Genomic DNA, 12,448 nt, shown 5'->3' with positions numbered 1-12,448 from the left:
TGAGAGGGGTCTTACTGTTACATTACTATATTTCATATTCTTGGATTTATATTTTCATGTTTCAGTTGATGGAGGTAAAGTGATTATCACCTCATTTGTTTATAGTATAAAAAAAATTATAATATATAAATTAATCTGTAACAATGCATCGTATTTCATGAACGGATTACGTTTTGTGTGTAGAATCTAAACCTGCAAAATAAATAGGACAACATTTCCCTCTGATATGTAGTGAAGTAGAGGTATGAAGTAAATTAGAATCGCTCAAGTAAAGTACCTCAAAATTGCACTTGAGTATATAGCTATATTCCACCACTGGACTTCGAATGCAGGACTTGTGAAATATTATTGTATCGGTACTTTTAATTAAGTAATATGTCTGTCACCACTGCTCGGAGGATTGACAAAACATGTGTAGACAAAAACAATAGAAGCCTGAAGGGATAAAAAGAGACTTCCCTTGATGCAGCTGTGTAATGATGCTGAAAGCGGGTTAACATGAATCATTGGCTTTAGTTTCCTGGATATAATACCTTAAATGTCAGCCACAGACGTATACCCAGAGTGTTATTGTTTTTGTGTTCTCACACCTTTTCTTTTATGTGTGTAGGTGGATTAGATATCTCTACGCATTTGTATGTGCAGGTTGCAGGGTTTCTCACATATTACCAGCAATTACCCATCAGTCCTGGTGCTGTGGCTGAGATGACAGCCCAGCGAGAGAGCTGCAGGATGACACAAACACACACAGCGAGACAGCAAGCGTGGTTGACCCAGGCCCGGGGGGAAGCTGGGATTGTGTGATGGAGGAGAGAGGCTTGCAGCATGAGGCCAAGTTAAACGATCTCAGAGACGCTGGCTGTCCTCGGGAGGCTAAATGGCCATCTGCGATCCTGCACACACAGGCTGGCTTAGCTCCCACCTTTAGTTCCTCCCTCAAACCTCTTTTCCATTGGCCAGATGGTTTGGGTCCATACTTCACCTTTTCACAGATATGATTTAAAGCAACTATAATGTATAACAGCGTGAAAACAATGTGAAAGGGAATGCTGGTAGTTAAAAAGTAGTGGAGTATGTATCATCTGAATCTGTAGCTCCCCTGAGCTTTACAGAGCTTTATAGTGAGTTTTAGCACATTGTTTAGCTTCATTTTTTGGCCTATTTCTTTTCACTACAAAGCTCCAAAAACTCACTGTACATGACCAGCTCAGCACCAAACAGCAGACAGACACAGTTAGCAACTAGTTGATGAAAAGATAAGAGAATTTAGCAGCTAAAGAGCCAGATATTTCACTCAGGACTCAGGAAAAGAGAATGACTATTGGACTTCAGGTGGATACAAACACAACTCCAAATGAATAATAATGCTGCTCCATAACTGCTCAGCTTAGTAGGTGATGAAATGTCAATATTGTGTTCACAACAGGAGCAAAATACAGGAGAATAAAGGGAAAAGCGGAAGTAATATGACAAAACAGCTGTTATTACGGTCCAATTTGAAATGTCGAATTAAGAGTGCAGTTGTTGTAGCACCCTGAAATTGAGTTTTTTTTACAGTAGAGCTGACCAAACTTAAGACCAAACTTAAGCAAGCTAACATGCTCACAATGACAATGCTAACATATTGATGTTAAGCAGGTATGTTTACCATGCTCACTATCATAGTCTAGTGTGTTAGCATTGTGTGTCAGCCAAAGTGTGAAGTTAAATTGAAACTTTGACCTGATGATGGTGCTAGAGGTAATGTCAAACGATCACCAAAGTTATTAATAATTCATCCTGATAGGGACTTGAATATCTGTACCAAATTGCATGGCAATCCATCCAATAGTTGTTTAGATATTTATCTCTAAACCACTAGAATAGAAAGTCAGGTGCTCGCTATTTATTAGGATTTATCTTCTGGGGACCATGAATGTCTGTACAAAATGTAATGACAATCCAACCAATAGTTGATAGGTTTGTCTACCACATTGGGTGCCTGGATGGGAAGGCAAAATAATACTTACGTGGTACAGATTATGCAAAAAAGGAAAAGGAGCAGCTGTAAAACACAATGTGATTGAACAGAAGACAGTGAGAGGTACTGTAGTTCCAGTTCTAACAGAGGAAAGAAAAAGAGAAACTGAGAGGGAGAAAACCGGGGCAATGGCCTATAAATAGCACCTTAGTGATGAGGGGAGAGAAGAAAGGCCACAGAGACACAGAGAGGAGAAAAACAGACCGTAAGAATGAGACACCGCCTTTACCAACGTATCGTTCACGACCCCAACATTTTTTTTTTTTATTCATTACTCAAAACAACGGAAGTCAGAAACAACCAACGTGTGTGCAACACAGCCATGAACATCATTATAATAATAAACCTCAAGAGAACCGCACGTAGACAGGTCATTTTTGGCTCTTTGAAACAAGCAACCCATCGCATTTACAAGCTCAAAAACAAAACAAAAAAAATAAGAAATTGAAGAACACAACTCCCAGCTGAGTAAGAACACAGCCATGTTGCTGAGCACAGAAGAGTCCCATCAGAAAGCAAACAGGGAGATGAAGCCTAGCGCTGTATAAACTAACCTTAGATATGCTAGGAGTGACTCTATTCATTAGACACACACTCAATGCCAGAGCCCTCTGTACAATAATAATACCATACAATACTGTGCTTCATTTACTCTTTTAACACTGAAATATCACTGAGTCAATCATATAAGGACAGGGTCTGCATTTGTCAAACGGGTTTAAGTGTAAACATCCTACATTTCTACTCCTATTCAATAACTTCAACCAACAGTTTGACATTTTGGGAAGGATGCTTCTTTCTTCTTTCTCCATACCAGTACAATGTATATGAAGCAACAGCCAGAAGCTAGTTAGCTTAGCTTAGCAACAGGGGGAAACAGCTAGCCTGGCTTTATCCAAAGGTAATACTATACTAGCACCTCGAAAGCTCACTGATTAACATGTTATATCTCTAATTTTCTTAATACGTACAAAGACTGAAGTGTAAAAACAAGGTGACAGAGCCAGGCAAGCTGTATCCTCCTGTTTACAGTCTAGATGCTAAGCTAAGTTAGGCTAACCGTCTCCTGGCTGTAGTTTCATATTTGGCGCGCAAACATGAGAGTGGCATCAATCTTCTCATCTAACTCGCCGCAAGAAAGCGAATAAGCATATTTCCCAGGAAATAGAACTAATGCAATTTTATCACGTTTCTTCATATTTCAAATGCTCTTAAATTTAAACCAGTTAAATTTATTTGTGATCACACACCTTCTAAGAAACACGTTTTGGATTGATTGTTCCAACTATTATTGGTCGTAATGAAAAATATGTTATCTGAAGCAGTAGTGATAATTCAGTATTTGATAAATACCATATGTAAGCGGGAAAACTGATCACTGAGTATAATAAAATGAAGGATTGCTTTTAAACATGTGTCTTTAAAAATAAATACTTTTTTATTACGAAGTTGGCTTTTAGGAGCATTATTTTTAGAAGTTCGATAAATACGTGCCCAGATGTACTTATTATTATACGAGTGATAATCAAATGCAATGCAGTTGCCAATAATAACAACAATAATAATATATAAACAACAGAATAAACTGTAGTTATACTGTCTCTCTTTGTGTTCATTATTAACAAACATAATTCTTTAATAGCTCTGTATAATTCTTTTAAAAATAGCATCATCAACCAACAGAGGAGGGGGGCAGATGGAAAATATATGAATAGGTCCAATAACTCATGTGAACAGGAGAAAGACAGAGGAAAGAGAAAAGAGGAGCGATTTCAGTAAGCGGAAAGTGCTACAATACAGTATAGGCATTAATATTTTATCTCGCTCCTATTGGAAACATTCATTTTCAGTTCCTCCCATAAACCCCATATTATAGTTCAAACAGTAACATTGACTTACAGCTCCGTTGGCTCTTATAAACAACAGCACACCTGCTGCTACATTAAGGAGACCATACTCATATGAAATTAACCCTGACTCATTGTGTTACAACAGTGAAACAACGTCATAGGAGCTCACAGTTGCACATCGAACCTCGATATTTAAGACAAATGGAAACAAACTGAGGATGACATGCAGGGCTATGCTGCCTCATAAGTCTAACGTTGCACTAAAGTTTCACACACAGTGTCTGGGAGATTAAATAGCTAAGAGATGTGCAACAGAAAATAGGCCAATACACTAAAATACCTGCGAAAACAATATTTGCGAACCTAAGATTTAAATACTATATAATAATCATCTAAATTGTCTCCTTTTCTTTTATTGACATCAACTTGTTTGAGAAAACTGTAGCACACACTTGTAGACATTTTAGAAGATATTCGCACCAACAGCTGGGAGACAAGCTATTATTGCACTAGATGCCCCCCGTTAGCTTAAATTTATATTTATCATGCACTAAAATAACTATCAATGTAAGCAATGTAAGCTGCGTCGTCTCGCCTAGTTACTAGAAAGTGCATCATCATCAGATATCAAATTTAAGCCAATTTCAAAAGTGTCAGATAGCTGCAACAAACAATATATTGTAAATTATAGCAGACGCATGAGTAGATATTGAATGAATTCAAACAGATTTTAAATAAACTGATTTTAAATAAATCAACGAACATATAATTCATAAATTATGTATCACCTCATCCAGCTAAAATGTCCATAGCGTACGAACAACCAATCTCAAATAAATACTCTGTTTGGTTACAGTAGACACTCTGTCAGCCTCCATTTGGTGTGTTAAATGTGTATTGATCACCCCCTCTAACACTTTCAATCAGTTTGACAGTCTCTGTCAGCAATAATACTACTCTGTAAATCAACTTTGTTTCAACATGGCACTTTTTTTTGTTTTTGAAGAAAACAGGTAGACTGTACTTTTTTATTTTACTTGTAACACTAAAATGTGCATTTAAATATCCTAAAAACAACTGCGATGGCCCATTTAGTAGATTTAGTTGTTGGAATATTTAACACGGTGACCAATGAATTAATCAGCATCAAATGAATTGTTAATACAAGGAGCTTTGCTTCCCTCGTGCAGCTCATGTCTGAGTGTAAATATTAAGCGGTCGCTGTGCTAACAGCAACACTGGGCGTCTTTTGACAGCCGATTGTATTTGGCATTTGATCACCAGCCGTGATTGGTTGTTTTTGGTCGTCGTTTTGTGTGTTTGATGGCAGCGGGTTAGGTCAGAGCTGTGTGTGTGTGTGTAGCCGTACACCGTAGGGCCAGCAATGCAGTAGCAGTTTGTGTGCGTTCTCAGTGCTCCTACTTCCTCCAAACGATCAAGAGTAGTTTGCTAGCTAATATATGCCATGATTTCCCATCTGTCTGACGCTGTGCGGAGTTACGGCTCCCAGTCGTCGTCGTGGTGCTGCGAGGCGATGATGACTACCACGGTAAGGATGGTGCAAAGCACGATGGAGGCGATGCCAACAGCCAGGCTGATGAAGGAGAAGTTGCGTGCCTCGCGGGAGGCTATCTCCGCCGTCACCATGTCCCCTCTGGCTATCGCCGTGCGCACCTAAGTGATGCAGGAGGGAAGGGGATGGGTGAGTGGGAGAGTGGAGAAATTAGAAAATACGTTATGTAACAAGAAGATGCACGAGTGGGAGCAGGAGAGAGTCTGAAACACCATGCATGGATCGATTTCACTGCAGCACAGCCTAAATGTGCAGGAAGAGGCCACTCCACGCTACATTAACACACCATAACAACATACACAGCTCAGACCAGTGGGTCCATGCCTTGTCAGCTCAACTTAACTCAAAGCCAGCTGAGCAGGCCCAGAGGAAAAAATCCATTCTATCCCGTTGCACCGACAATGGTGCAGTTACGTAATGCGGTCTGCTGTGTGCATGTTGGTCAGCGCAGTCTGCCATTACAGAGGCAAACAACAGGCATCATGGAGGTACGAGAGACACCACGCTGAGCCTTCACATTTCTCACTTCACTCTCAGCTTTAGGTGTAATGGTGGTGCACTGACCCAAGCTATATTGTCTTGAAATGTGTAATGCTAATTGTTGGGGTTGGCTGTCTCCTCCTGCCGTTTCCTGATTCTGCATAATTCAAAAGTATTAAAAACATAGGGCGTCAGCATCCGTAATAGACCTCGGAGTCGTACCTATTTCTTCACTGTTAGGGAGGGGCTGAACTAAACTTTCAAATCCAAGCAGACACTACAAGCTACATTTTGACACAAGATATACATTTTGTTTGAAAAATCACACGATTAACGTCATGATGTGTACAATTACAAAAACACAAAGTACAGCTAAGGCTGATGGGAACGTCTTTCGTCTTGTGCATATTTGGACATTGGTATTGGGACAAAATTACATTTTGAAGCCACTATATGAAAACTTAAAGAATCTCCAATGTTATTAGAAATTCATCCCGAGAGGGACATGATTGCGTGACCCAAATTTGATGGCGATTGCTCCTGAAATTGCCGAAACATTTAACTGAAAAATACAAAAGTCAACCTCATGGTGGCGCTAGAGGAAAGGTCGGGGGATCACAAAAGTCAGTAGGATTCATAGTCTGGGCACAATGAAAGTTTCATGGCAATGCCTCAAATTGTTGATGAGATATGTGATTCTGGGTCAAAGTGATGGACTGAATGGCATTGCCTGGAGCCACGTCGCTGGCATGGCTGAAAAACACATCCCCCATTTGTGAGGTAATCCCCCCAAAAAATCAATATTAAAGTGACGAAAATACGTGTGATTTATTAGACTGTTCTACATACTATATGTATTTTTTTACCATAGAGCCATCCTAAAAGGCAAGTACATTTCTGAAAATAAAATGAAGGGTAAAATGACTCGAAGACGCATTTACATTAGTCTCGCTGGTAAAGGCGACATTATGTTAATAAAACTCAAAGATCAAAAGACACGATGAAGTGGCATTAACCTGCACTGCTTTGATGATCGCAATGATGCCTGTTGGCCAGAAGCAGCAGACGGTGGTGAGCACGGCGATGGGCAGGTAGTCATGTGGCGGTCGACGGTCCATTAGGGTGATGCTGGGTGGCATTTGCATGGGATGAATCTGGCCCGGCGGGATCCCTGGGTGGCCTCCCCCGGTCGGCATGTAGGGTTGTCCCTGAACAAAAAGAGAGAGGAGAAGACAGTGAGTAAGTACTAGTGCTTTTTTTAAAACAGTAAAGCAGCTTACAAAGCACTTTCCACTCGAAAAGACACAGGAACAAGGTGACACAGTCAAAGAGGAGGACAGCCGCATGAGCACCGTCCCTGTTGGATACATTAGTCGTGCACGTCTCAGTTTTATCAGCAGCATGGCCGGAAACGTCTGAAACTCTATTATTAATTTGTAGGAACCAGCCTGCAAGATGGTACAGTGCAGATTTTGCTCTTGATAACATTTTACCAAACCCTCCTGTAGTCCTGTACACAGGAACATATGCAACATAAATGATACTGCTGGGGATTTTAAATATTTATCTTTATTAAAAGCGACTGGCGAGGTGGAGAAGATCAAACCCAAGCTCTTGTTTTCAGTTCAGCCCACTTGGGGGTGAGACTTGTGGTAGCAGTGAAGCACTTTCGGTGGTTTGATGACTCACAATCACATTTTGGGGCCTAAGTTTCACCACTATCAGTTTACCTTAGGGGGTAGGGTGAATGGTTTTATTTTAAACATGTGCAGCTATATTTAAAAAAATATTGTAGAACGGTGAATAAATAAAAGCTGCAACGGTATCTATTAATGATCTTGAGCACTGGTTCACAACCGGTTTTTCAACCAAAGCAGAGCCCACTCACATCACCTCAGGTTGCCTGTTTCTATGAAATGGGAGCAGTTCAACCAAAGACATAACATTCGATTATTTTTTCATTGTTCTTTTGGGAATTTGATGCCTCTAATAGAAAGCCAACAGCAGAGAGTGATAGGACATGAGGGGAGAGAGATAGATGACATGCAACAAAGGATGTGAACTTGGGATTTTGCGGCTTGTGGTCGCCGCCATAATCCCGATCCCGCCATGGCAAGGTTCGTATTACAGTAGGGATCGGGAGGGTGTGGCTCCCCCTAATTGGAACAACTGTTGTGTGGTACCTGCACCATGAGCTAGTGTAATTACTTTGATTTATCATTATCTACAGACTGCAGACTGTTCTCTGCACCAAGGCACCGCATATGGTTTCCTTTTAATCCTTTTTAGAGTCCAGAATGTAAAAATCTCCAGTATTTCACAAATAAAAAGCATACATTTAAAAACTATTTGGTGTTTCTTTCCTATGTAGTTAATGAACCCACGGCCCCCTCGATGTATCAGGTGATCTCCAGTCACTCTGCTAGTGAAAAGTTAGCCTTAACTGCATACACAATGAAACAATGCAGTAAGCCCATCAAAAAGCCCGGTGCTCCCTCAGACACAAACATGTTCTAATGCAATGGATTTGTACTTTTTTATAAAAGCCCATCTAAAGACAAGTAACACAAATTAGCTTAGCCTATGTGCTTTGCACTGACACTGTGTGTGGAATTAGTGTATTCTGTGAATATTCTACTGTATGCTTATGCATTTGTCTCTTCCTAATAATAATCCTCACAAAATAAGTAAATAAAAGTCACATCAAGCAAGTTAGCTGTTACAGTCACTGCCGCAAAAATATTAGAAAACTATGAACATGTCAGAGTAAGCGTTAAAGATGGAAAACATAACAACTATTATCCGTGATATGAGGAGGAATGAAATGTAAAGTATATATTCAACTTTTCAACTTTTCATGGAAGGTAGGAACATTACGGGTCACAAACATATTACTTGCACTTGTCCATCTTGGAAGCTTGAGCAAGATTCTAAAAGCATCACTAAAAGCCACCTGAATCTTTCTCATAATATAATATAATATATATAATATAATGAACAGAGTGGTGTAATTCTGCAGCAGCCTGATGTCAGGCCTGTGAAATCTTGAAAAGCACCTTAAACATCTCTGACTCACCGATGCCATGGGGTAGACAGGTACATAAGCTGTGCAGGGCTGAAGCTGAAGAGGGTAGCCCGGGTGGAGGTATCCTACAGGGGCGTGAGACATGGTGCCTCCGGGGCCCTGGGTCTGGACCGTGTAGCCCTGCGGGGCCCCCTGAGGACCCAGCGGGCCGCAGTGGAACTGGGTTTCTTGGAGATATCCGTCTGAGCCCGGAGGAGGGGGCGGAGGAGGGTAGTTGGGCTGGCTGCCCGGTGCTGGCTGCATGTTAGGGTGTTGGGGCATGTTTGGGTCTTGCGGGCCGGAGAGGTACGGAGGAGGCTGCATGGTCTGACGGCCAGAGTCATCGAGACCTGTGAGACGAAGAAGAAGAAGAAGAAGAAGGAGCAGAGGGAGGGAAGATAAGAAAAAAGCAGGTAGGAGAGAAATCACAAATAGAAACCGCAGAGGACGAACAATAAGAGAAACAGAACTAGTGAGTTATCTAACTCAAGCACTGTTACACGTCGGTCCGCATGTTGAATGTAATATGTCTTATCTCACTGTTGAGGAGAGGGAGAAACAATTACATAGACCACAGCTCCTCAGCAAGACTTCAAACAGCATCAAAAAAGACAGAAATCCTGTGTAGTCTGTGTGCTAATGATGACAGTGATTGACATTTTCACCTCCAGAGAAGAAAAGCCTTTTTTCCCCCTCCGCCTCCTTTCAAAAACTATGTTTGCAGTGAGAGATGTGGCATTTCTGAGATGGAAAACTTAATCTGATGGTTTGTCTGTCTGTCTGAAGCATCCTCCTGCTTTTGAACACCCCATGCTCACGAGTCTGCTCCCTTTGTGTTTGTTTAACATTGAAAATGACTGATGGGGCGTCGTGTTTTCGCAGCAGGGACGCGGCCGAGGGTACGGTAATCCACTTTGACGGGGACATGAGGGAGGGAGGAGGAGGAGAAGATGGATCCAGACGGAGGTGAGGATGGAGGAGCGGGGGTTTCGATGGGGCGAAGGAAGGAGAGCAGGAGGCAGTTGGAGAGCAGAGCAGCTGAGTGATGAAGGATGACGACTTGTGCTCGGGGACCGGCATTACATAACAGTCCCCGACTCTGTCACAAGCAGGAAGTGGACCAGAAACAGACAAGCGGGGAAAGGAGCGAGCACGAGGGAATGGACACCTTTAAAAGGGTACGACGTGACGAGCAGCTTGGCGAACACGAGAAAACAAAACGCATGTTGGTGTTTCTCCATTTAAGGGCTACTGAGTCCGTCAAGATAGGACTAAAACAGAAGGAAGAAGTGGTGGACTTTCAGTTTTAAAATATGTGACATGAGTTAGTAAAATGTCACACACATTGGCTTTAAACAGCACTTGTGATACACACCCAGCAGGTGATGCAGCAGGTATTTCCAGGAAAAAAAAAAGCATGCAGCCATGGTCCTTGAACATGCAGCCATGAGCACACAAAATATTATGCAGTTTGGCGCAGCAGTGTGCAAGATTAGCCGTGGACAGACACAGAGATACACAGATATACTTTTCTCACAGGAGATATGATGACTTGCAGTAGCAGGAACAGCACACGATGTTTCTAAGAACACGAATGGCTGTTGAGCCAGCATGTGCAATACTGAGCATTGGGACCTAAAAGTAATAAAGCACTTCAATGTTATTAGGACTACACCTGTTCCAGATGATTTTATTCATGCAGCCCAAATTTGCCTCAGAGGCCCCTTTGTGTAAAAAGTCTCAGCATTAGAGACATTTTGTTGATGGTAAATATATAATATTTAAGACATCCGTGGTGACAGAATGATAAGTACTCGAGTCTGTATTTTGCTCTTGAGGACAGTAAGAATTACCACTGAAGGTTTCCATCTGTTATTGCAGGTGTAACCCCAGTTTAGATGGAAGCAGCAGAGGGAACCATGACAACTGAACGATAATTATTTAAAATATACAATACTGAGCGTTGCTGAATTTTAAATGGAGCAAAATCATTCCTCCTCAGACATCTGGCAAGGTATCATATCCCTACAGTATTTAAAATGTAAAACAGTGTTCTGCATCCTCATTAATAACATTATACTGTAGCCCAGCTGTTGTTCGTTTAATAGCATCGATAACGGATTGCACACGTTTGATTAACGCGGCAGGTGACAGCAGTCAGGTGTTCAGCCCAAACTGCAGTCTCCTGTAGTCTGCCCCTTACCGTAGCCTACCGATGGCAACTTTATGCGTCTCATTGTGACCTTTATTATTGTACTCTTTACTGTAAAGCCGCTGTTTGAGCTCCATCATCAGCTGGCGCTTGACAATGGACGAGAAAAAAATATGAGAAGATAAAATTGCCTTTTTTTTAGTGCACCACCACACGTTTAGGATTATTATTCATCAGGGCAGTTAAACACGCGCAAACGGAGGTGTGCACGCGCAGAGGACACCCACACGGATGTCCACGGCGAGGAGAGATGTGGCCGACGTGGGCCTTTCTCTAATGATGATAACGAGACACAGGGGGATGGAAAAATAACTAGAACCACCTATAATTCATCTGTAAGGTCGCCTGCAATGTAAATATCATTAAAAAGTCATGTTTCTTAAAGCACAACATAAACAAAACAACCTACAAATACAATCCCTTAAAGTCTAGAAAGATGTCACTTTAATATTAGGACCAGGGATTCAAATAAGAGGCCCTGTGGTGCTTTTGCCTCCCCAGGCTGCACCCACACAGCGGTGCAGCATCCTACAGAAACAGCGCTGTGCAGATAAATAACAGATATATTGACAACAGGGGGAGCTGGAAAAAAAAAAAGATCTCATCACCCAACACATCCGCCCATCAAACAAAGCGATGTCCATTTAAAAAAAATAAATAAAATACCAAATTCTTACATCTCAATGGTGTTAAGTAGCTCAATTAGGCTTCCAATTAGGCTTGAAAATACGCCATATGTAGCACAATTTAAACACCTCACCGTGTTTTTCCGACGACATGCCTTTCGAGCTTCTGTCCTCCCTCCTGTGATGTATTTTTACTCCAAGCTGATGCTGAGAAAAAAAAATAAAAATCCCTCCTTTCGTGCGCGACGATGCAGACTTTTAGTCCAAACAAACCATCCTCAAGATGTCTTCATCTTTAAAAAAAATAAAATAAAAACACACACGGGTTTTTATTATAATAATAATAACTTCAAGTGTTTCTCGTCCAGCAGTCAGTATTCCTGCATGTCCTCGTTCTCTGTGCGGCTCGTCGTCTAACAAGGTTTCTCCGATAACGCGTCGCCGTACGTTGAATTAATCAGACACAAAGCTCTCGTTGTCTTAAAGTGACAGCCCGGACTGGGGGAACCGCACGCGCACTGTGCTGGAGCATCCCATCACGGATCAACAAAGCGCCGCGGATGTCTTTCCTCCCGTGACATTTCTCCACCTCAGTGTTTCTGTCTCACGCGCATTATCCCCAG

The 12,448-nt window shown here is 41.7% G+C and overlaps 1 protein-coding gene across 1 annotated transcript; it reads right to left on the bottom strand.

The window, feature by feature from the left end:
• Window positions 1–5,278: 5,278 nt before the first annotated feature.
• Window positions 5,279–12,445, bottom strand: prrt1 (proline-rich transmembrane protein 1). Its single transcript, XM_076105464.1, has 4 exons — window positions 11,960–12,445; window positions 9,000–9,337; window positions 6,940–7,131; window positions 5,279–5,544 (listed from the first exon to the last, which is right to left on the bottom strand). The coding sequence occupies exons 1-4, from the start codon at window positions 11,976–11,978 to the stop codon at window positions 5,368–5,370; spliced, it is 726 nt and encodes a 241-aa protein (XP_075961579.1). The 5' UTR covers window positions 11,979–12,445; the 3' UTR covers window positions 5,279–5,367.
• Between the last annotated feature and the right edge of the window lie 3 nt (window positions 12,446–12,448).

Source organism: Anarhichas minor, unplaced genomic scaffold, assembly GCF_050575085.1.
Source record: "Anarhichas minor isolate MPS153535 unplaced genomic scaffold, ASM5057508v1 ptg000033l, whole genome shotgun sequence".
NCBI lineage: Eukaryota > Metazoa > Chordata > Actinopteri > Perciformes > Anarhichadidae > Anarhichas > Anarhichas minor.
This window is presented reverse-complemented; position numbering and strand designations above follow the sequence as displayed.